At 36.1% G+C, this 27,088-nt stretch overlaps 1 protein-coding gene across 10 annotated transcripts in view; it reads left to right on the top strand.

The window, feature by feature from the left end:
• The window catches only part of EPHA6 (EPH receptor A6), an 850,011-nt gene that overhangs the window by 567,454 nt on the left and 255,469 nt on the right, over positions 1-27,088 (top strand). For 4 of the 10 annotated variants that reach the window (XM_059065702.2, XM_067034857.1, XM_067034858.1 and 1 more), the window contains 2 exons: positions 8,971-9,018; positions 9,409-9,574. In XM_059065702.2, coding sequence (XP_058921685.1) covers positions 8,971-9,018; positions 9,409-9,574 — 214 coding nt within the window. The remainder of the gene's footprint in view (positions 1-8,970; positions 9,019-9,408; positions 9,575-27,088) is intronic. The other 6 variants (XM_067034856.1, XM_067034851.1, XM_067034859.1 and 3 more) reach the window with 3 other exon arrangements.

The raw sequence follows: 27,088 nt of genomic DNA, 5'->3' as shown, positions 1-27,088 counted from the left end.
ATAACAAAGTGAATCAATTATACATTTACATATGTCCCCATATCTCTTCCATCTTGTGTCTCCCTCCCTCCCACCCTCCCTATCCCACCCCTCTAGGTGGTCACGAAGCACCGAGCTCATCTCCCTGTGCTATGCGGCTGCTTCCCACTAGCTATCTATTTTACGTTTGGTAGTGTATATATGTACATGCCACTCTCTCACTTTATCCCATGTTACCCTTCCCCCTCCCCGTATCCTCAAGTCCGTTCTCTATTAGGTCTGTGTCTTTATTCCCGTCTTGCCCCTAGGTACATCAATCTTAACAGATATCCTTGTTTCAATTTTGAACAAAACAAATATATCTGTCATCAGATCACAATTAAGACCCATCAACAAATATAACAAAAAAAATTAAAATTTTACCATGGCAACAGCATACATTTAAATGGGAAAGATAAAAATGAAAAATAAATCTTCAGAAAGTGTTTTCTTCCTATTCTAAATGAGACTAAGGCGTTCTCATGCTTGTACATTTAAATGAATTTCTGCCCCTTTTCAATGCAAGAAGCAGCTCTTGTATCACTATATTTTGCGGCTGATTTGGACAAATGTAAGGCTTTTCATGATGCTCAGAGAAGATAACTGTTTTTCCATGGAGACTTCTACAAAGCGTTTTTTTGTTTGTTTGTTTTTTCATATTCTAGGGCAATTTCACTCTAGTGAAATTCTGCCTTCTTTATTATTCTTATCTATAAATCTTACCTTCCTTATTATTCACTTTAATTCTGTCAGAATATATAGCAATGAAGAGACAGTTTTGGAGGCCAGTAACCTACATTTACTGTCTAGTTGTTTCATTTTCAAAGACTTGTTCTCTACTATTCTTCATATTTCTTACCTATCATATAATTCAGTTAGTACTATTGTGAAAAAAATTAACTTCTCTATATTTTTCTTTTCTAAAGAATATCTTATAGCTCCCAGCTTTATTTTTTTTAATCCACATTCCACAATTAAGGAAGAATTAATCAAAGTACCATGCATGTGTTGCCTTTCTACTTTTATGCCACTCCATTCAGCCATGTTCTTCCAATGGTTTAACTTTGAAAACATTCAGTTTGACATTTGGAATACCATTTATATTTGAAGAAGTCAACATATGTGTAGTAATGTTTCCAAAGATGTTTAGTGTGGTTTTTTTCCTCTCAGTGGCATTTATTGATAACTTATCCTAATTTTATGATAAAAGTTGTTTTTTAACTAGCTTTTATAGCTATTTTAGTACTTGACCTAAACTACTGACATCAGCAGTAATTTGTAAACTTTTCTAAAAAATGTCTAAACTAAGTGTAATCCTCAAATATTCTTATAGTGATTATAATTTTCTTTTCATTTCTCCCTTTTTAGATAAGTAATTTTATTCATCCTCAATACTTCAGTAAATATGAATTTTTAAAATGTTTTGTTCTACATATGTTCCCTCCTTTTTCTGTGTATGTTATTATTCTTATCACCAAATTTACACATTTTAAAAATTCTTATAAATTACCCAAAACCTTAAGAATGAATGACAAATTTAAAGTTGTTGTTTGTCTATGACATACTTTTAAGAAAATCATTAAGGAATTTGGGGATGGAGGCACTTTCTTCAGAGACAGGTATCAAGCTTTAAACATTTAATTTCTACTTGAACACCATTATAAATATTTATAGAGTAATAGAGCACAGAAGAAAAATCTATATCCCATCTGCAATAAGACAGGTTACACGAAGACAGATGGGAAAGTTAAAACTGAATAAATATTTAAAAATATATGTATTAAAAGATATTTCAGCACAAATCTTAGGTTTTTCAAGCATATTGTTTTGCAAAGTATTTTTTGACAAGTAGAATCTTGGCTGTTCTCCACAATGTTCTGAAGAAAACAAGCCAGCTATAATGACATAATATTATTGCATTTTGATTTTGGAAGTACCATAAGCCAGCAAAACAATTTTTCTCATCTCTCATTTGAATTATCATTCATTTATGCACACTAATTTTATTTTATTATTTTTTTTGCGATACGCGGGCCTCTCACCGCTGTGGCCTCTCCCGCCACGGAGCACTGGCTCCGGACGCGTAGGCCCAGCGGCCACGGGTCACGGGCCCAGCCGCTCCGCGGCACGTGGGATCCCCCCGGATCGGGGCACGAACCCGCGCCCCCTGCACCAGCAGGCAGACTCTCAACCACTGCACCACCAGGGAAGCCCATATGCACACTAATTTAAAATTGCTATAACAATATGTATAATTTAAAAGCTAAACATATAGAGCAATTAATTTATTTGTTCAGTATACTTGGCTAATGTATCATGATGTATCATGTATCATTGTAATTATGAGAGGTTACAATATGCTAGAAACACTGCATTCAGCGGTGAGAATATAGAGGTTAACAGGCAAGCAAAACACTTATAAAATTTTTAGAAACACCTGTCACAGCATCTGCAGAATTACCTCAAGGCATAGGTCTATCATTGCCCTAAATTAAGTGCACCATCTATTGATAATAACTCCTAAAAAAAAAGAAATAATGCTAAACGCATTTGTTGGAGCCTGTAAAAGGGTTTTATGTGTTATTTGGCTTTTTATATTACAGCAAGCCTGACCCTTTGAGATTGTATAATCTTCGCAGTTTTCATAGACAAACTGACTACCACAAGGACTCCATTGGTCTCATTCTAGCACCAGTATTTTGTAAAGATCACACTGGAATAATCTAGCCATTTCCCCTAAAAGTAAATTTAACCACAATTTCAAGCAGTTAATTATCTACATGTAACTTGTCTGTTCTCTGAAAATCAATTATGAATGCTTAATTCTAGAGCAATATACTGCTCCCATCAGGTGTACTTTGCTTCCATCTCCTACTATTGCTCAACATTTAATGTTCAAGGAGTGCATTTAATTTCATTTTAGGTGAAACAAGATACACATTGGAAGGAATATAAGAAAAAAAGTCATGAATGCATTTAAAAGTGATTTAGGGTTGTCTCCTGTTTTGGATTACTGGGGATAATCAAAAGTTGATTATAGTAAATTATAGCTGTGTTATACTAAATGATACTTCTCCAAAAGTGCAGTCAGAAAGTAGTTGTGTACTTAGAATATCTACTTCTACATTTTTCTTACTTATGCTTAATTTGTAATTTTGTCATAGCAGTAGCCAATTTTTACTTAAAAAAAACTTCAGAACAATTTACCCACTAACTTAGAACACGCTACCAACCAGCTTGTTAACCCCTTCTCTCCCCAAATTAGAAACTCCCTCTTGTGTACTTAAATGATTGTGAGAAAAGAAAGTAACCTTTTTGGTTACCAGCAATGAAACCCAACTCTGATGATTATTTAAGGATGTCAAAATGTAGAATCCAAGGCAGAGCAGAATGTTCTAGACTCAGGAAGGCAACAGTCAGAAAAGCTGAGGTTATTCAACTTAATTCTCTTTCTGTTTTTTTCATGATGGTTTCAATGTCATTGGAGAAGAAATCCATAATTATTTTCACTTGCTTTTATCTCCAGGGTGGTCAGCTTTGTTGGGCACCAGCCCCATTTTCCCCTGATTGTGGGGCTAATTTAGATCTGGTCATGGGAGAATCAGTGTGAGCTGGAAGCCATCCCAATTTGTGCTCCTACATTGGAGCAGGAGTTCTAGTAGGCCAGTTTCCAGTGATATGTGACCAGAGCTGCACCAGGTGTTAAATGATGGCTAGGTATTCCTTTGTGAATATCAATCAGTAGATATGTATTAAACACTAAATATGCATGCAGCATTTCTTTGCTTTTTTTGTTTTGTTTTATTTTGTGAAGCAACTATATATCACATTTTTGAGGAAATTGCTGTCTACTTAGAGATATATATTGATGTGCATTGAAATAACTAGAGGAAGGAGTCAGGTAGTATAAAATTATTCCTTCATTCTTTGAATCATTCCTTGAAAATCATGCAACAAAATTAAAAAATTATTTTAAAATCCCCCCATCTCACCCCGATATCTATTTATTTGAAAATTTAGAATATTATCTTAAATAACACATATTAAAGGGTAAAAGACTTAAATTATAAACTATTCTAAAATGAAAGACATTGAGATACATATATATCCAAACCTTAAAAAGATGAGGAAGAAGGAATGAATAAGTGTAAAATCAAAAATTAATGAAACTGAATCAATAAAAGTATATTTGATTTAAAAAATCAAAATCCAGTGTTTTTGAAGACTGATAAACAAACCTGACTAGAAGGAGGAAAATGTCATTTATGGAAGAGATTTTCAATAATAGGACAAGCCTAATTGTAAATTTACATCAGTAAATGTACTATATAAATGTGATGGATAATTTTCTGTTGATTACCAAAACTGAATAAGAAGAATATCTGAATATAGGATAAAATAATTTTAAAAGATTGTCAAATATCTGTTCCTGTAATGGTCTTTCAATTAAGGTTTCAATAAACATATAATTATCATGTTATATCAATTATTGCAGAACATTAAAAAATGAAAATTTTCATAATACATTCTCTTAAATATAGCTTAACCCAAATAGTGTAATCAGATATTGATAATAAAAAAGGGTATAAACAAGAAAACTCTAGGCCAAGAGCATTTATAAAGAGAGGTATAAAAATTCTATTTGAAATATTATCAAACTGAATCCAAAATTGCAATAAAAATTTTAGAACTATATTATAACCAAGTATTAACAAGTAGGGTTTATCTTAGGAATGCAAAGACAGTTCTTCACAAGTATATACTACATTAAGGTGAACAACATAGAATCACCTTGGAAAATACAGATAAGTTGTTTTATAACATTCAAAATCCATTTCACATTTTAAAAACAAAATACAAACAAAATTACAGTATAAGAAAAAGGAAGAAAAGTTCTCACCTAGATATCTACTAAAAACCTAAATTAGACATAATTATATTTAACAGCTTCACATTAACAGCTAATCCATTCAAGAACAAAGAAAAATAAGATTCCTACTTTTACTGCTACTATGTAGTATTCTACAAAAGATCTTTGAATTACAGTTACGAGAAGGGATTTTCTTTTTTATACAGCAAACTGTTATAGATTTACTCATACAGGTCTTGCATATTTTTTGTCATATACTTAAGTATTATAAGGTTTCTGTTGCTATGGTATATGGAATATTTTAAAATATAATTTTACTGGTCATTGCTAGTGTATAGGAAAGCAACTGATAATTGTATGTTGGCTAACTGACTTATTAGTTCTAAGTCTTTTCAGTTATCCTCTACGAATTTCTAGGTAGACAGTCATAATTAACAGAGAAAATGATGGTTTATTATAGCTCAATCATTAGGAGAGACATTTCCCACATATTAAAAAAAACTATTGTTTTTACATTTCAGTAAGATAATTAGGAAGAACCTGTGTACCTTATGGTTTGCCTGGAGTAGAATAAGATTCTCTCTCTAAAAAGCTCTAAAAAAGGGTATAGATTAACACTTCTTTGGGATGAATCAAAGCAACTGATACAAGAATGAAAACAGATGACTTTTTAGGACTATAAGCTCTTATATAAGTATGCCTATTTTACGGACATGCTGTAACTTCAGTTCCTGGGCCTACACAGCTCATTCTGATGCTGTATTTTGCCAATCCTACAACTGGAATGCACTAGGAGTTCATGACTCTCTCCGAGATTGACTCATTCTAATTAAATTCAAAAGCAAACTGAAGAACAAAGCACAATGCCCATATATTGATTTTAGTGAAGACTGTCCTTTCCAGGAACAAACATATTTATTTCTACTTCTATAGCATTTGGGAATTCACATTAGTAATCAGGAGATTGCAGCATCAAAGTAAAAATGTGAAAAATCTTAAGGAATCTTTCAGCCAGGGTATGATAAGTACCTGCGCCTAGGTAGGGCTCATTACTGTAATGACCTATAAAATAAAATACACCAAATTCATTGTCTCTCTTCTTTGGACAGAAATTGTTAAGCTCTGGCAGGATCTAGTACACAAGTTTTCCTTTTCCTAGGGTCATGTGAAATAACTTCCTTTCATTCAAGTAAAATATTTTCAGGTTTGCTAATACCATTGTTTAGGCAATAGGATTCTTTGATAACCTTTCAAACTTTACGTTTCTAGGCTGTGCAATTCTTGCTTTATTAGGGAAAATAACTTTCTGCAGATAATGAATCATGTTCTAAATGTGGTTGTAATTTGTTTAGTTTTGAGACAATTATTATGGAGACATCTCAACAGTCTTCTGTCATGAATTGTTTGATGAATGTGTGTGTGTGTGTGTGTGTGTGTGTGTGTGTGTGTGTGTGTGTGTGACAGAGAGGCAGGGTAAGAAAGACAGACACAAAAATGGAAAGAGAAAAGAGACAAAAAATGACTTAGATGACCCCTAGCAGAGCTATTAATATCCACTTTTTTCTTTTCTTAGGACTCTATAGCTCCATCATAATTTCATACTGTGCAATGCTACTCAGAATACCCCATAACTCTAATGTTGCAGAAAATTCTGTGAGAGGTGGAATATTCTCCTCTTCTATGTAAGAATGAACAATCTAAAAGTTTTTACAAATTTCTACCAGAAATAGTATCATCTCTTCCAATAGAACACAAACTTTCTTTCTCCACAATATGGGTGTTAAACCCCCTAATTATAAAGGCCTTCATCTTAGAAAGCTTCTTCTTTAGGCCCTTAGGAGATAATTACTGCCACCAATGATTTTATAGAATTTATTTTCTTGGATTTTATAACAGGCAGATATTTATTTACTTTTTAATCGGGAAATGACCTAGGGATAAATATAAGTTACAATTTATCTTTTTTGTCTTTTTTATTTAAAATGTTGGTATTGTTAACTCATTTTTTCTTTGTACTTTGTGTTTAATAAACAGTTGTATTTGGGGGTATAGATGACAAATTCAATTCCTCAGCTACACAGAGAATAACCATGTAGCATATAAAGTTCTGACAAACAAGGCCATAAAGTTTTAAAATGATCTTTAAGGATGTTTTTTCTCAAAAGTAGCTTAAGGAAAATGATTTTCATAGTTCTAAATCTTATAGCATCACCAGCCAATAAATGCAGTTTGATACATTCTGCATGTATGTAGGTTACTTCGTTTGCCTGGAAGGCCTCCTGAACAACAGATATTTTCAGGCAAAGGCTAAATGAAATCTTGATGGGAATATTATATATCAAATTTAAGCATCAAATGAGTGACTTAATTAATGATCTTGAAAGTCACTTCCATCTCTGAGAATCTCTATCTTTAGATATTTTATAATGAGAATAGTGGAGAATTAACTCAAGGGCCTGGTAGCCTAATTTGACCTATGAATTTAAAAGAGTTGTTCATACAAAAATATTTTTTTTTCAGATACCATACTAGAACACCATTATAAAGTTATTGAACAATAACACTATACAAAAACAGTATTGACTTTAATGTGTTCCTACTACCAGCATATTGTGGACAGTCTCTTAAAGGCACAAGTAAATTGTTCTGAGGTGGTGGATAAGACAGCCCACTTAAAAGATCCTGAATGGGCTTCCCTGGTGGCGCAGTGGCTGAGAGTCCGCCTGCCGATGCAGGGGACACGGGTTCGTGCCCCGGGCCGGGAGGATCCCACATGCCGCGGAGCGGCTGGGCCCGTGAGCCATGGCCGCTGAGCCTGCGCGTCCGGAGCCTGTGCTCCGCAATGGGAGAGGCCACAACAGTGAGAGGCCTGCGTACCGCAAAAAAAAAAAAAGACCGTGAATGACGAGGGCATTCAGTCAGTTGTGGTTCCTGTTAGTGAGAAGAGGTAGTTTGGCAGTTAACCACCGGTGACTGGGAACCAAGCCTCCAGTCCTGCCTGATTTCTGAGATGTGCTGTTTTCATGCTGTGCTGTGTCTTTGATGCTCCCTCACAGGCAGACCGTTTTAAAATCTACCTCACGGAGAGGGGGAAGCGTAAGCTGGGAAGAAGTGAGAGAGCGGCATGGAAATATATACACTACCAAATGTAAAATAGATAGCTAGTGGGAAGCAGCTGCATAACACAGGGAGATCAGCTCGGTGCTCTGTGACCACCTAGAGGGGTAGGATAGGGAGGGTGAGAGGGAGACGCAAGAGGGAGGAGATATGGGGATATATGTATATGTATGGCTGATTCACTTTGTTATAAAGCAGAAACTAACACACCATTGTAAAGTAATTATACTCCAATAAATATGTTAAAAATAAATAAATAAATAATAAAAATAAAAACAGTAGAACCAGACAAAGGCTTCATGGTGTGACACAAGCCCAGGGTCTTCTGGCTGCATTAAATGAGGGCAGGAAGTCAACACAGTTGAAACATATACTCCCAGAGGGTTCTTTGAAAAAAAGATGTACTTTTGTGTGTGTGTGTGTGTGTGTGTGTGTGTGTATTTAAGAAAAAATTTATTGGAGTGTAGTTGATTTACAATGTGTATTAGTTTCAGGTGTACAGCAAAGTGATTCAGTTATACATATATTCATTCTTTTCTAGGGTTTTTTTCTCATAAAGGTTATCACAGAATATTGAGTAGAGTCCCCTGGGCTATATAGTAGGTCCTTGTTAGTTATCTATCATATATAGTAGTGCATGTATGTTAATCCCAAACTCCTGATTTATCCCTCTCCCCCACCCCACCTTTTCCCTTTGGTAACCATAAATTTGTTTTTGATTAAAAAATAAAATCTACCTCACAATCATTATGTATCTCGTACATCTTTACGAAGTAAACTGTGGTATTTTGCAGAGGAGTCAACTGTCCCTCAAAGGAAAATTTTCATCGTTTTATGTCTTGAGTTGCTTCAACTTCAGTGTTACTACGGGGGAATCACTGAGTTTCAGAACAATGCAGTTGATTCGGGATAAAAGATCGCAAACTTTAAAAAAACAATTAATTTATTTTTCCTTTTACCCACAGGTCTACCCACGGATAGCGCCGGCATTTTGGCACTACCTGCGGGTAGAAGTGAGTAGCGGGTACATGAATTTTCCCACCCTTGCTCCTTGCTTGCGGCTGGCCCGGTCTGATCTGATGTGCCCATTTTATTCAAGATGCAGCTGCCATTCTGTGTAAACGTGCTCTCCACGCCACCACCATTCCTTAGAGTCAGGTCAGAAATCCAAATCACCAAAAATACAAGATCATCATCTTTCTTAATAAGTATCCAAATCAAGACCATATCATATGCATTATAATTGATGAAGAACGAAGCACTAAATTATGGAAAACCATGCTTGCACCAGTTCTTCATCAGTATTTTTGATAGAGCAGAATTCCTCAGCTTGACTTTACAGTGTCTCAAGGTAAAGGAAAATAACACTGCTTCACTCCCCTTCTCTTCTCTTCTGTCTCCAGCAGCACGAGCAGCAGCTCTCCTATTCCTCCACGAGGTCCAAGGCCCCCAGTGCCATCATCACAGGTCTCAAGCCAGCCACCAAGTACATTTTTCATATCCGAGTGAGGACTGCAACAGGGTACAGTGGATACAGTCAGAAGTTTGAGTTTGAAACAGGAGATGAAAGTAAGTTTCACACAAAGATATAAAATAAGCTGTTAATTTAGTGTGGTTCCAATGTGACCTGATAGTTGAAAATCTGATGTCCCAAATTTTGAATAGTCTCATCAAACAGTATTCTGTTCATGGAAATACTCATACAGTCGTTTCAGTTAATGCTTTGGTGCTATCATTAAATATTTTCATGAAATGCCTTGCTCTACCACAGTTGTAATGTGGCCTAAATCTGTCTCTTTATGCAGAATTCATCACTCAGGCCACAACATAGAGAGTCTCACTGGGTGATGTTAGCCTAATTGTCCGCCAGTCTTGGCATCATAATATGATACTAATGAATACTTGGAAGAGAGTAAAGCCATGAGCAAAGGATTTTAGCAGTTAGTTCAAAATTATGCAGCTTTGGCTTGTTATATTAGATCAATAAAAACAGCGGTCAGGAGACAGACTCCACTGAAATGCACATTATAAGTTTAAATATTAGATGCATGGGCTTGATTAGAAACTCAAATTAATTTCATAGCTTCAACATATTGAAAACCAAAATGGGAGATGAGGGGAGCGAGGCGTTCCAAAGTCATGTAACATAGCATTAAATGTCATGTTCATTCTAAATCCAGTTCGACCATTGAATTATTTTTTCAATTTTAGAAATCCATCACATTGCTATCTTTGTAAGGATGATATAGCTGGCTTTTGCTATGTACTGTGATGGAAAAATATCTAAATACCTAATTATAATAAAATTCTGTTCCCATCACTGTTAAAATACCTGTATTTGCATAAGAATTCAAGAATAACAACTTTATTGTAAAAATTATTTATGAATAACAATAATAATGTCTACCATTTATTGAGCCTATTCTCATAGGTGCCAAAAATGATGTGCAGTATTTTACATGTGTTTATTCTTTTAAACGTTTCAACATCCAATGAGACCGGTATTATTTTCCTAATTTTACTTATGAGAAATCAGAAGCCTAGGGAAATAGAGCAACTTGTCAGATTCATGCAGCTGGTAAGAAAGCTAAGCTAAAATCTGAAACTAAAGGCTATCTTCTTCCAAGGCCAGTACTCTACCATCCTGTCAAGTCCTTCCATTGGAATTATAAAATGCTAATGGTAAAACCACTGATTAAGCCACAATTCCCCTAGTTTATCACTCCCTGAAAGTGAAGCTGTGTGAGTTTCTAACTATATGACAGAAGGAGTGTTTTGTTGTTGTTTTTAGGTTAATGAACAACGTTGATCCATAAGAACTTTTTCGTTACAACTATATCTAACTAAAAAGTGGAAAAGCACTGACATATTTAATTAAGAAGGAATACAGCTTAGGGAGGGAAAGTAAACAAATGAATAAAAAGAATACTTATAACCTGTATGTTTAATATCTGTGATAGTCATTTCTAATCCCACTGAAGACTATTGGCTTTTCAAGCTAGAGATGAAATTATTGGGAGTGTAGTTATCACAAAACAAAACTCCATAATTAAAAGCAATATAAAATATTCAAAAAATGTCCCGGCTATGTCCTATTGACTGCTTTCTTCCCTGCCCACATGTCAAGACTTAATCTAGGTGCAAAGCCAAGGACACAATTCAAGGAAAGTTTGGTCCAGGGAAGAGTCACATCACTGTCTTGTCCAGGGTGTGTTTATTGTATCTTATTTCACAGATGAAGAAATTCACCTAACTTTTTAAAAGTATGACATTTTTGAGTATTATATCATCAAGTCAGAAATGTACTCTCAAACTCATAGGTCTAAATGTAGATAATTCATTTATGTTTGTCTGGGACTTTTAGACAAAGCAATGTAGTCTATTAAGAAAACATAAGTTCTGATCTAAATATTAAAATTTGTATTTGGTTTTAACTCTAAATTTCAACTTATTGTACTTTCAGGACTAGAATTCTTTCAGATGTTATGTAAAAGATAAGTACTTTGAAACTCCTTAGCAGAAAGGTCCCATACTTACCATGACCCAGTATAATATTGATTCATTCAATGAAAAATATATAGGACAGTTAACATGTGCCATACTCTGCGTGAGTCTCTGGGGATAAAAAAGTAATAAGACCTGCAACTTCTGCCTTCACATAATTTATAGACTAGATTTGTGGGAGGAAAATGAAAGTTTCAATTAAAAAATACAAGGTTGAATGACATGTACTACCAGACAGATATGCAAAGAGTGCTATGAGAGCATAGGGAAGCTGCCCTAATTCAGCATGAATAGATCATGAAGGTCTGGAGGATGAGACGCAGTGGCTCATTCTTTAAAGAAGGGTGATAAAGGAATAGCAAAAGCACTGAGACCTGAGACAGCATGAAAAATTTAAAGAGCCAACTATTTGGTGTGACTACAGTGAGGAGATATGAAAAATAAAATGATGGGAGCTAAAAGCAGATAATTATACAGGGGCCAAGAACAAGACGAAGTTGCTCTTTGGGCCATGTTAAACTTATTGGGCTTTATGAAGATATTGAAGATTCATGGGAGGATTTTAATTAGGGAGTAACATGACCAGTAACGTGTGCAAGACTGTCTGCTGAGCAGGTTACACAAATTATCTTTTTAATTCTGCTAAGATTTTAACTCTTTTTAGAAACTTAAGTAGCTTTACCAAAATCTGATAACCAATGAGTGGAGGTGCAGGATTAGAACCCTAGAAGCACCTGACAGAAGCAGCAGACAGCAAAAACCATATTCTGAATTACTGATTTATAAATGTCATGAAAGTGACTTTTATAGCACCCTTGAAGAGACAACAGCATTTGAGAAGAGTCTGAAAAATATGTTTGTGTAAACCTGGAGTTTGGGTGCATAGAGTGGCTCCCAAGTCAATTTACAGCCTGAGGAAAAATCATTTAAAGGATCATTTTTTATCTGGTTAGCTTTAAATTGCATTTTCAAAGCATGCTGTTTATATCCAGAAGAGAATTTCAATGAATAATGTCATAGTAGGATATGCGTAGGTTTACTATAAATTCAGGAATATAATGATATGAATCCAAACTGACAGCATCAGTTTTTTTCTCTACATACCCTCCTAGCACATCTTTAAATTTTTATAGCTTTTGTTTTTCAAGTACTCTCTGAACTACTGTAATGTCAACTTTCTTATTAAAGTCTCTCTTGTGTATTGTTTAATTAACTGACTTTATTACGCATAGAGATGGGGTGTGAAGTGGGGAGGTGAAATTAGGTACTCTCTCATTTGATAGTCTGGTTCAAATTTTTTAAAACAAGCAAAACAAAGTAGTTTACAATGTCATTCCCTTTAGCCATACCTATTTTACTTTGTTCAACTTTTAGTTTGCTAACAACCAATGAGACAATAATACAAAATATGAAACAATTCTTTTTCAAAATTATAATGTTCTTAACTGATTACTTGTACTCTACAAATATAGTGGCTTCATTTATTTTTTAACATCTTTACTAGAGTATAATTGCTTTACAATGTTGTGTTAGTTGCTGCTGTATAACAAAGTGAATCAGCTACATATATGCATATGCCCCCATATCTCCTCCCTCTTACGTCTCCCTCCCACCCTCCCTATCCCACCCCTCTAGGTGGTCACAAAGCACTGGGCTGATCTCCCTGTGCTATGCAGCTGCTTCCCCCTAGCTATTTATTTTACATTTGGTAGTGTATATATGTCAGTGCTATTCTCTCACTTTGTCCCACCTTACCCTCCCCACTCCCCGGTCCTCAAGTCCATTCTCTATGTCTGCATCTTTATTCCTGTCCTGCCCCTAGGTTCATCAGAACCATTTTCTTTTAGATTCCATATATATGTGTTAGCACACAGTATTTGTTTTTCCCTTTCTGACTTACTTCACTCTGTAAGATGAAGTAAGATGGACGCTAGATCCATCCACCTCACTACAAATAACTCAATTTCGTTTCTTTTTATGGTTGAGTAATATTCCATTGTATATATGTGCCACATCTTCTTTATCCATTCATCTGTCGATGGACATTCAGGTTGGTTCCATGTCCCGGCTATTGTAAATAGTGCTTCTGTGAACATTGTGGTACATGATTCTTTTTTTTTGTGGTACGTGGCCCTCTCACTGTTGTGGCCTAGGCTCCAGACGCACAGGCTCAGCGGCCATGGTTCACGGGCCCAGCGGCTCCACGGCATGTGAGATCTTCCCCGACCAGGGCATGAACCCGTGTCCCCTGCATCGGCAGGCAGACTCTCAACCACTGTGCCACCAGGGAAGCCCACATGATTCTTTTTGAATTATGGTTTTCTCAGGTTATATGCCCAGTAGTGGGATTGCTGGGTCATATGGTAGTGTTATTTTTAGTTTTTTAAGGAACCTCCCTACTGTTCTCCATAGTGGCTGTATCAGTTTACATTCCCACCAACAGTGCAAGAGGGTTCCCTTTTCCACACCCTCTCCAGCATTTATCGTTTGTAGATTTTTTGATGATGGCCATTCTGACTGGTGTGAGGTGATACCTCACTGTAGTTTTGATTTGCATTTCTCTAATGATTAGTGATGTTGAGCATCCTTTCATGTGTTTGTTGGCAGTCTGTATGTCTTCTTTGGAGAAATGTCTATTTAGTTCTTCTGCCCATTTTTGGATTGGGCTGTTTGGTTTTTTTTTTATATATTGAGCTGCATTAGCTGCTTGTATATTTTGGAGATTAATCCTTTGTCAGTTGCTTCATTTGCAAATGTTTTCTCCCATTCTGAGGAGCTATCACGGTGACTCCTCTTGCTCTTTTTTTTAGACCAGAGGTTGGATATTTTTCCAGAGTCAGAATATGCTAGTGGAAACCGGCCAGCAAGTTTAAGGAGTACTAACTATGACTGTTAGCACTATAAAAAGAGCTTACTTGAACTATAGCTATTGGAATCCTCTTTTCCTAAGTCTATAGAGACCTCATTCCCTATGTTATATAGGAAGAGAGAGAGAGAACAAGGGAGAGAGAATTGACTGATAGATTTATAGATAAGTAGGTAGAAAGTCACTCATATATAGTCACAAAACACTTTCTTTTTGTGTTTCAATACAGATGTTTCATATGTCTGCTAATCTCGCTTAGGACTAATAGTGTATAGCTAAATATTATGTTCACTAACAGCGTTTATTGAACTGCTATTGTGTACAGGTCTTTTTATTAGGTACTGTAATTGATACCCATCTTTTTAGAATAGAGTTAACAAAATTACAATAAACTACAGAATCAGTAGTAAGAAAGTAAGAATATATAAATATTCCATGTGGATCTTCTCGAAAGATAGGTGAACAATAAATAGGTGTTAGTCAGAAGCTCTCAAATTTAAGAATTTTCTCCAAATTAATATAAAATCCAAATTATGCCCCAAAGTATCAAACACACCCACAGGCACGCACACACACTGGCTTGTGCACACACATACACACTGTCAAGTACAGGCCTTTTTGGCTTATATGGATGAAACAACAGAAAATTTTATCTGCCTCATGTTTGTTTTTATTTCTGATCTTATTTTCTGGAGAAAATGTGCTTCTTTTCAACGAAGAAAAAGATGAGAATTAAAATTGAAAAGTTATCTACATAACCAATAATGTTATCCATATCCTTACAAATTGCTTGAAAAACCATATTTGATTCCATTTTAACAATCATCTGTTAAAATTACACATACATTGTTAAAAAGAAATAATTTAGTGATAAGACAGTCAAACATTTGTTTTTATTTAAAACACAACCAAGATTTATCTAATATTCAACTGTAATTTAGAGAAACAAAAAATACTTTTATGGGTTCATTTTTTAAACCAAAATAAAATATATCCTGCTAGATTGCAGTCAACTTAAACATTTTACTTATATACTGTAAAACAGCTTGTGAAGCTATCAAAAGGTAGGAGAATCCATAGCTTAAAGCCAATTTTTGAAAGAAAACTGGAATTTTACACATTATTTACCTCTTCCATTGCCTTAAAGGTTATCCAAATTATCCAGAAGAGTTAATACACAGCCAACATATAAGCAATGTATTCCTTTTCCCTGAAAAGATTAATTACACCTTAAATTTTAATAATATGTTAATTTAAGTTTTTACCTGTAAGCTACATGAAGCACTTCTGTAGCACCAAAGCCACATTTGTCAACATTTTAAAATATACCATTATTTACCAAAAGTAGTAATGATGGACTAGATTTATATCACTTAAATAACCACATAAAAGTCATTATGATCAACATTAACTAACCAAAGTATAAATTACTGAATCATGGCAAGTGTTTCACATTAGAATCTTATGCCATGTCTTACACATTTATACAAAAAGTGTTATGTTGATACAAATGAATAAATTTAATCTCTTAGTTACTTCAAAAACACCCATAAAATTTAGCTATTTTTAGTATGGTTTCATATTTAAGCAATTTGATTTGTTTTAAAAATTTATGTTTGGAAATGATCCTGAAAATTAAGATGCAAGATCATGTCTCTAATTTCTTCTTCCTTAGTCTATTTTCCATGCCCTCATTTGACTAATTTTTCTATACTCAACTTTCTACACTTAAAAACTCCAAATCGTTGGGTATTTTCTACTGAGTAAAATGTGAGTTTCTCAACAAATATTCAAGTCTTCCTCCAATCTAATCCAAATTGACATCGTTTCTGTTCTATTTCCCTCTAGTTAACATATACCCTGGGAAAATATATAAATGCTCATGCATGAAATTTTCTGAATCTTCGTCATATCTAAGTTGTGTCTGTGACTTCCAACTGGCATATTCAGAAATCTATCACATTACAAATGGTCAGTCCGGCTCACATGCTACACCTCCTGAAGTGTTTTTGATCAATCCAGTGAGAAGTAATCACTCTTTCCTCAGACTTTCTGTAATATTTTATTGTGTGAGGGCTTACTCCTTTACTAAGTTGCTAGCATTTTGAGGTCAAGAACTGTCACTGTGTATCTTTGTGTCTCATAAAATGTCTTATACATAGTTTCCAATACACATTTAATTAAATAAATGAAGAATGTGTAATTTCAAAATATGGAAGAATAGCATATTGCCTACCAGTCGAAAAAGAAAGAATCAAATATTTTATTTGCCACAGGTAAGCAATATTGCTTGCTATATTTTGGGTAACAAGCTGTAACTGATTTGAGTCATGTAGAAACATGATATATGCAATTTTAATTACAAATTAATTGTTAATTCTAAAATTTGGGGGTATTTGAGGTAGAGTAAAATGACTTTTTTGTTGTTAAATAGATATCCCTCCTTACACACCTTTTAAAAAAAAAATCTCTATTATGTTTGATCCAGTCTATTGGTTGAAACCCAATCTGTACTGCTTTAATCACCAAGGATGAAATTAGCTACATCATTATTTACAGCAGCCAGAAATTTGGGGATGATTATTAATGGTGAAGCATGAAGCAGAAAGAGGGCCAGCTGAACCTGGTGGAGTAATAAAAAAGTTAATTAATCAAGAAGGAGGCAGATTTCATATTTATGAGTCTACCCAGGGGAGGATGAATTCCAGTATATAAGACTTTAATTTGAAATAATCTTCAATCAATAGCACACTTTCAATGTTGGCAGCCATAGCTATCTAAACAGAAACATCAGTAGGAAAGAAAAATTTTCTAGCAGTTAGGTTGTCTGAATATAAATTGGCCTACCTTATGATACAATGAAGACCTCTTGTAAGACTTTTTGCTGAAGCCAGCTGGATGCTTGTTCAGCATGTCATAAAGGAAATCCCTGCTTTGGTTAGGAGGTTGTGATAGAAGTTTAAAGTAACTTCTGACATTGATATTTTATAAAAACAGATAATATTTAGTGAGTTCTAATTATGCTTCAAACACTATTTAATTCTTTATGGCTACTAATATACTTACAACCTTTGAAGGGGGTGCTATTATCATGCCTATTGTATGGATTAGAAAACAAACACAAAGATGTTTAGTAACTTACCAGGTCCCCACAGCTAGTAAGTGTTAAAATGGGGGTATTACAGCATTAGACTCTTTTCATGCTCAGAACCAGGACTGAGTTCCCTTTCTACCCATTCAGTGTTTTCACTTTTCTTATTCAGGTTGGTCATTACTTCTAATTTTCTACATGATTATTTCTTATTCTTACCTCCAATACTCCACTTTTCCTTAACTAATTATATTCCTCCTTAGAATAAAATGTGTTTGATTTTCAGAAAACTATAATTATTTACAAATCATCATGCATCAAGTTCAGAGGGTTATATGTGTTTTAATGTAGATTTATGGATTAATGTACACATGGTACACCTAGTATGCCATTCTAAACGGGCAAAATAATACAGTTAGTCTGATTACCTTAAATGTGCCGGGACTTGATGAAAAGTAACTATTTGCACAGAAAATGGAAGTCTCCTTTTAAGAAGCCTTCATTGACAAAAATATTTTGCTTCAGTTTTGCATGGATCTAAAAAAGATTTTAAATGATGAGAACCAGGCTTAGGTACCATAAGACAGATTGAAGCTCTTAATATGAAAAATATTAAAGATTATAACTTTTCCAAATGGGCTGGAAAGAAAATCATTCACTATTAACAGGTACATAGAAGTTGTAAAATGTGTATATCAATGTGCAGTGTTACAATTTGGATCATATTTAAAAGGGAACTAACAAACAGCAATGGATCTATTTCTTAAAACAGAATATAGTTTTATTTTAAGCCAATAACCTGCAGCAACATACAGAAAAATATGATTTCTTTGGGATATAAGCCATCATCCCTTGACTAGAATTTTTTTTGAGATCAGGAGCCATTTCTTATTCATTTTTTACTTCATGTATTGCTTTGCATGTGCCTGACAAATAGAAAAAAAAAAAAAGATAAATAATATATGTTCTCTGTCTTCAAGAAGCTCACCACTAACCTCACTAGAGGCTCTTGTAACAGAGTTCCTTATTTATGTCATTCCCAAAGTCTAATTTTAATTTGACTTGATTTGAGATGAGATGAATTGTTTCTATCAGCCATCATATAAATTTCCTGAATTTTTCTGTCAAGCTATTTGACTTTACAACCTTGAATTCTTTAACAGAGCAAAAAAACGTTCTTAAGACATTTTAAATTGCTCCAAATTTAGTGAAAAATATATTCTCTATGTAATACTTGAAGATTTAGAGCCATTCTTTAGACTACACAAATCAGCTTTATTGACTTCTATTGTAAAGTGGCTTTTTAATGTCATATTTTAGTTGTTAGAAAAGCATAAAGGGCAAAGCAAAGATAAACCTAATCTCTTAATATAACCATATGGAACTTATCTGGAACTGCTCGTATGTTTCTTAATTATGGTTGACCTCTCACCCTCATCTGTTGCATGATCATTTACTATTCTCAGGACAGGGTTGGGAGTATTGTGATGTTCAGTCGTTGCTTCTAGAATGCATTAGGGTAGCTCCAGCTAGCTGTAGGGTGGTGCCCAGTGGCAATACATAGATGTGGTTCATACAGGCAAAGGGTAGAAACACATGATGCTGGGATGAAAGTGTCCTTTAGAAGCCATGGACTGCAAGGATGACACAGCACAGGGCCTTGGTTCCTTTCATAGCTTTATTTCCTGTTTCCCGATTGAATTCTATCCACCTGGTAGTCCATCATTTCTAGAGCTGAAAAAATTTGAGAGTTGAATGAAAGAGTTGTCAAAATGTCCAAGTCAGGTGAAAAGTACTTTCTGGAAAGTACATAAATACTAAATACTATCTGCCAATGTCAAAACATAAAGATATAACATAGTCTGAATTGTACTTGCCACGGTACCAGTATGCAGTAAAAATAATTTTAAATTATCTAACGTAACATCTTTTAAGTGTGTATTAACCCGATGCAAGGCATCTATCTGCTTTTGCCTTTATCTCCCTGCGAAGTCCCAATACTGAATGGACAGATGTTTATAAAATAAACCCAGCCAGCTCTACCAAGGCCTGTGTGGAGAATCAAGAAGCAGCTTAAGCATCTGCGTTACACTTTACTTTTTCAAGGGAAACACTAGTTCAGTGAATTTAAATTGAGTAACAAGAATTCTTGGCAAAATAATAGTAGGAGAAATTTAAAAGATTTAGCTGTGTGTGCACAAACCTAAGCAAGACACGCGTGAGCGCATTACCGACTATGCAACAGGCAAAGAAGCAGAGTGCGGCAACCTTGCTGCCAGTTATAAAACAGCTGATTTACAAAAAACTGAAGCCATAGTCTCTTAAGCTTTTGGAAAACTGAGCATCCTTTTAAAAACGCTCTTGCACTGTAGGTATTTTTTTAAATTAAATAGATCTGTATGCTGTATACAAAACAGAAGAGCAGACTAAATGATTTTTTTCAACAATCAGTTTCAGCATTTCTGTAAACAATAAACATTGCAATATGACTTAATGAAGTTAGCATACATATGTATATTTATATATACATATATATGTGTATACCTATACATATATACATATACTTATATTCATATATTATATATGTATATATAATATACATATATTATGCATTTTTACACACTTCCTATTCTCATTCTGAGATGAAGGAATGAAATTGGCAATGTTTTCAATAGTGTTGCAAAAGCTGTTATACTTGGAAGTAAAAGGGTTTATTTCTGAATCCGATACAAAGTTTGTTCCAAATTTGACATGATGAGAAAGAAAGTGAAGGGCACTTGAAAGGAAGCAGCAAAAGCTAAAGCAAGCAGAAGAATGTTCAGTTGTTTGATTTATTTCCTCACTCTGTCACTCAATCAAAAAATATTAATGAGGGCCAGATATAAAGGCAGGCACTGGGGATTCAAAGATGAAAAGAATAAACTTGTTCTTGACTTTCACAAAAGTTAGTTGAGAAGTTCAGATAATTACACAAGATTACAATACAGGGTTCCATGCGATGCTTCGAGGGGCACAAGGAGAAAAACCCAAACAAACTTGTCAAGGAAAGCTTCCAAAAATAAATAATATCTTGAAGGAGACTTTAAAGTTAACTAAAACTTGGCTGTGAAAATCATGCGGATGGAGGGTGGGGTAAGAGGGTTGGGGAGTCTCTCGTGTGCGCAGGTAGAGATGAAAGAGTATGGAACTTTCTAATAACTGAAAGAATTTCAATATGCCTAGGACTGTGGTTCTCAAAATGTGAACCCTGCACCAGAAGCATCCAGCAACACCTGGGAACATGTTAGAAATGCACATTTTCAGGCCCCACCTCAGACTCATTGAATCAGAAACTCTGGGGTCTAGGGGTGGGACCCAGCATTCTGTTATAACAAGCACTCCAAGTAATTCTGATGCACACTCTAATTAGAGAGCCAGCAGTTTCATCAGAGGGTACAAGGATCAGGGTAAGGAATGATGGGGGTGATGATCTTGGTACAGGAAATATAGGCTGCGGGGCTGGATTCATAGGCAGGGGCCAAACCATGCCATCCCTTACCTTGCTACTGAAGCTAAAACTTTCCTGAGTTTTTATTTTTCTTCCAGTTTTTTGTAGTTTTGGAGACAGGCAAGGCAGTCAGAGCAAGCTTTCCATAATGGACTTTCCTGGAACCATTGCTAACACATCTAATTATTTCCTCACCTTCATTTTATCCACACTAAAAATAAATCCTTCCAAATATCTTTTTCATTGTCATGCCCATAGCTGTCATAACTTCCACATTCCCCAGAGACTATTCTAGCCTTAAGAATTCACCTAGGGCTTCCCTGGTGGCGCAGTGGTTGGGAGTCCGCCTGCCGATGCAGGGGTCACGGGTTCGTGCCCTGGTCCGGGAAGATTCCACATGCCGCGGAGCAACTAAGCCCGTGAGCCATGGCCGCTGGGCCTGCGCGTCCGGAGCCTGTGCTCCGCAACGGGAGAGGCCACAGCAGTGAGAGGCCCGCATACAGCAAAAAAAAAAAAAAAAAAAAAAAAAAGAATTCACCTACAGAAGGCGCTGGAACCCTGGGAATTATCAATTTAAATTCTAACACATGCTTGCTCTCTGCCAGCGTGTAAGCCTGCATATTTCTCCTTGACAGTTCATATTTGGTCTCTGGACTTTCAAGACACAGTGAATTATGACCTACTCACCAGAGCCTCCTGAGAAAACTGGAGCTGAGCCACCCCATGCCAAACCTTCAGCGAAAATTGGTCAGTCCTGGATATTGAAAAAGTCATGGAAATCAAGTTATCTGGGAAGCTTTATGAATCTAGATATCATAGAGGTAAAGGTGATATGTTAGCAAAGCAAAGTCAGACGCCAAGACTAATGTGCCACAAATGTGTCACTGACTCGTCTCAGGCTAGGTTACTTGATTGTTTGTTCTAACTGGTAAAGGAAAATGATACATTCAGGTAGGTAACATAAGACTTGGTATCTTGGCTTATGAGGATTTCTCCACTCCAGACCAGTCTGGATCAGCAGCCAAGCTCTGCTACTCCCTAGGTATTAGTACCTAAGGAGGGCAATTTAGTCTGTTTAAGCTTCAGTTTTCTCATCAGGAAACTAGAAGTATATTCATTTGTTTGTACACGGATTCATTCAACAAATATCTGTGAGAACCCACTCTGTATTCTTTACTAAGTACTATTCTACATGCTAGGGATACAACAGAAACAGACCGACATCCCTGCTGTTCCACAGAGGAGAGGAGAGAGACAATAAACAGGCAATAAGTAAGATATTTAGAATGTCAGGTGATGCAGAGCTAAGGTGTGTTGCCTCAATCTCCTCTTCAGGACCCAGGCATTTATCCCTTCAGTTCATGGGAGCGCTGCTTGCTGAAGACTCACAGCTGAACTCCTTTCCCAACATTGCCTCTGTCCAAAAGAGGCTGCATGCCCCAGAGACATCTCCTCTCCCCAGGGGCAGTCAGAATTCAAGACTGGTCAATGAGAGGCACAAAGATTAGTCCCATCACTTCAAGTCAGGACAACTCTGAAGGGCAAAGTCAGCTCCAGAACTCCCTGAGGTCGGCTGAGGTCTTTCGTAGCCACCACATCGCAGTTCAGCTGCTCCATTTTCCCATTTCTGCTTCCCTCACTGCCCCATGTGTCCGTACTGAGGTCACTCTTCAGCAAACCTGTAGCATGCAGAGCCCCACTGCAGAGTCTGCATCCCAGGAAACTCCATCTAAGACAGACGATGAGAAATGCTCTGAAGGAAAGAGAAGCTGAGGGGAGGTTAGGGAGTGCCTCCCTCCTCCTGTGGTCGTGAACTGTTAACTCTCACTATAATCCTAATTTGGGGGACTTCCCTGGTGTCTCAGTGGTTAAGAATCCGCCTGCCAGTGCAGGGGACACGGGTTCGATCCCTGGTCCGGGAAGATCCCACATGCCACAGAGCAAATAAACCCGTGCGCCACAACTGCTGAGCCCATGAGCCACCACTACTGAAGCCTGCGCGCCTAGAGCCCGCACTCTGCAACAAGAGAAGCCACTGCAATGAGAAGCCCGTGCACCACAACGAAGAGTAGCACCCACTCGCCGCAACTAGAGAGAGCCCGTGAGCAGCAACGAAGACCCAACGCAGCCAGAAATAAATAAATAAATAAAATGTATAATCTCTCATAGAGAAGGGCCTTACCCTTGGTCTTGAAGAAGAGGAAAGATATAAAGAACAAGCATAAAGGAAAGCATAAAGAATGAGGAAATTTTTTATGATAGCCACTGATTCAAGCAATTCAATTTGGCAGATATTTCACAAATAGACAACGAAAGAAGCAATAAGGAATTTTGGTTAAACGCTTAAGCTTTTCCTCACACTCACTGCTGAGGGCCCAGGTTCAATCCCTGATCAGGGAACTAAAGTTCCACAAGCCACGAGGCATGGCCAAAAATTTTTTTTTTAATTTTTTAAAAATTTCTTTAATTAATCAATTTTTTTTAAAAAGAGCTCAAGCTTTGTATTGAATCCTGGACTTAGATCTTTATCACTTCCTAGATATCAGACCTTGGGCAAATCAGTTAACCTCCCTGTGCCTCATTTTCTACATCTGGAAAATGGAGAGAATACCACCTACTTTCTAGTGTTGTTCTGAGTATGCAGTGACTCAGTGTGTGTAAAGTACTTAGCAGACTATCCAGCACTCATGTGGTTAGAGCTCAGTAAGTATTGGTTATTAATACTGATTTTATTGGTATTAATTTTCAACTCTAACATTCCATTCTAGCAAATTCAAAACTGTATTTACAAAACAAAACAAGGACTTCCCTGGTGGTCCAGTGGTTAAGACTCCACACTTCCACTGCAGTGGGAGTATGGGTTCAATCCCTGGTCAGGGAAGTTCCACGTGCCACACAGTGCAGCCAAAAAAAAAAAAAAAAATTCATTCATTCAAAAAACAAAACAAAACATTATTCTTTATTATCTTCTTGCATGTAGACATTTTACAATGGCAATCAAGTCATTCTCTGATTTCTCCCTCTGACATATGCTTTTCTTGCCCATTAGCTAACCCTTGAGACTAGCTGGCTAGTCGTAGTGTTAGCTTTTGTTTAACTTTTATAGGTGACATATAAGCATGAGTGAGATTCCCCAAGATGAGCTGACCTTCCAGGGGTTACGCACTGAAGAACTGGATTCAGCCAAGGAAGCTACACACTTGAACGTGTGAGATACCAGATCTTAGCCAGCATAGGAGGCAAGTCAGGGAGGCTCCATCAGTTCCATTCCAACAACATTATCTTGTGGACCCAGAACCACTGTCTCTCCTGTTCCAATGGTAATCAAATTATTTATGGGTTGGGTCACCTTTCTTTTAAATACTTAAATTACAAAAAGTCTTAATGCCAACAGACAGTATAGCATAATGGTTAGGAGGTCAAACTCCAGAACTAGACTATCTGTATTTAAATCTGGTTCAGCCACTTCTATCTGCATAACCAATGGGCAGGTTACTTAACCTCTCTGTGCCTTAGTTTCTCCAATTATAAAGTGAAGCTAATAATACTACTGTCTCATATGATTGTTTTGAAGATTAAATAGGTCGATACATGTGAAGTGTTTAGAACTGTGGATTACATACATAAGCACTTTAAAAGTGTTAGTTATTATAATAATTACTATCCTTCCTCTGAGGGGGACTCCTTCACTGAGTCCAATATGAATTTTTGAATGAGCCTGTGCTGTGAATCAGCTGCCACTCATCTCCAAAAAAAAAAAAGAGAGAGAAAAAAAATTAAGAAGGAATAAAAAGATGTAATTCTGGCAAGAAACCTCCCTTAGGTTACCCTCTGTGGAATCCTCTTCAGTTTTCAAGTAGAAATGATATGATTTATGTACCCATAGCCACCTACACCAGTATAAATTTTTAAAATTAAATAAATAACTGAACAACTGATTTCCTTGCTAAAGAATAAGCAACCCACAGAAAATCACATTTATCTATATATTGAAAATTATATTTTGACTCAGAATAGGTATTAGTTATGCTATTACTTCTATAAGTAATAAGCATAGAATATCCTATTTGAGGAAGGATTTTACTTTTTCAAATTATGGAATAGATGCAGGTTGAGAATTTTTGAACTTTTATAAAATCACATTTTTTACTTGCATAATGACTGGAAAGAGGGATACTCCGTTCTTTTCCAAATAAACCTGTGTTGCCTGGCAGACAGAGCACCAAGTGGAAACATACCAAGGAAGCTTAGGGTTATCTAATTGCCCTTAGCACATTCTTTCTTTCATGTTCTGTACTGCAACTCAAAATGCCTTTTGAATCCTTCTAAACTGTTGACAGCTAATTTCTGTCCATTAGAGACCCACTTCTCACTATTTGTATTTATCCGTCTTAGGAGCTGCATCTTTTTATAGCTAGCTAGCTGTATTTTTGTCATTTTCCCTCTCTCTTCTTGCTTAACTGTCCACTGTGCTGATAGATTTCAAATTGTATTAAACATAAACATGCAGTTAAGATACCCAATTAACACTCATGGTGATTTTCTTTCCAGTTATGTACCTTTACAATTTCTATTTGCTTGAATTCAGCAATAGTTTTATGGTTTATATCATTCATGATTAGACTCTACCCTACCCTTGAAATTATTAATAGAAGCAGGCAATATACATTTAACAAGTTTTTATTTAAAAAACAAACTTCACGTGAAACTGTCTCTGTCACCATTTTCCCCAGTGTTCTTACTGCTTAAGATAAATACTTTAGTATTTACAGAAAATGAAGGCCACAAGTGAGTAAATAAGAAGTTGATAGGGTAATACTATCTTTGCATTGATCTGTGACATGCAGAGACCTCTAAGTCCTTAGAACTTGCATACATAAGGGGAGAAGAGACATCTTATTTAGTCCATGACTGGGAAGATAGTTGAGGGAGTCTCATATGCAACCTTAGCTTCAGACTTCCAATAGCTTATACTGTGGAAATTGGGGGATTAGGACAGGTGAAGAATGCCAAAACTCAGTATGGAAAATAAAAGCAATGACAAGAATACTTTCTGTCAATCTTCAGAAGAGAAGTGGTGTAGAAAAACTCACTTGGGCTTCCCTGGTGGTGCAGTGGTTAAGAATCTGCCTGCCAATACCGGGGACATGGGTTCGAGCCCTGGTCCGGGAAGATCCCACATGCCGCAGAGCAGCTAAGCCTGTGTGCCACAGCTACTGAAGCCTGCGCGCCTCAAGTCCGTGCTCTGCAACAAGAGAAGCCACCGCAATGAGAAACCCATGCACCACAACGAAGGGTAGCCCCCGCTCGCTGCAACTAGAGAAAGCCTGAGCGCAGCAACGAAGACCCAACGCAGCCAAAAATAAATGCATAATAAATAAATAAATAAATAAAAGAACCAAAAACATTTTTTAAAAAGACTTACATTTAAAAAAAAAAAAAGAAAAACTCACTTGAGTTTTTAATATGTGCACCTCCATTGCCAGGGGGAGAAAAGTACTTAACACATGAATCAGTCAATCTAGTAAGTATATGGAATCTAGAAATTCTTCTCATGTGTTTTAAAGGGGATAGAAGTGACCTCAGTTACACCTTTTGTTAATCATCTAGAATTACTCAATCAAGAATATTGTTTAACAGAACACATACAAACATATAGATAACTAATCTAAATCATTAGTATCAATTATTGGAGTTAAGAGAGAATTATAGTCACATTTCATGTTTTAGGGAGAAAACTGAATGCTTGCTGAATGCTTTTCCCACATATATGCTAACGTATCTAAATTGCCCTTAATTATTATGGGGATGCTTTCTCGGAAAGCTTGACTAACTAAACAGAGGATTGGTGATTCTTTTACTTGCAATTCTCTTCTCCCTAAAAACATTCCAGGCAGTTTAAGACACATGTACAAAATGTTTCATAACTTAGAACTAGAAGTAGAAAATTAGATCCATAGAAACAAGAAGGAACAAAGTCTTGTTTTGATAATTATTACTAGAGATGCATGTGTGCACCATCTCTGCCTCTGAGATATCTGACAGCAGCCAGAGAATAGAGAAATGATCGCGCTCTTATAATATGAAGCACAAATTGTATAGGAAATATGTATGGAGGGCATTGAGGATAATGGC

This window comes from Kogia breviceps, chromosome 5, assembly GCF_026419965.1.
Source record: "Kogia breviceps isolate mKogBre1 chromosome 5, mKogBre1 haplotype 1, whole genome shotgun sequence".
In the NCBI taxonomy this organism is placed as follows: Eukaryota; Metazoa; Chordata; class Mammalia; order Artiodactyla; family Physeteridae; genus Kogia; species Kogia breviceps.
This window is presented reverse-complemented; position numbering and strand designations above follow the sequence as displayed.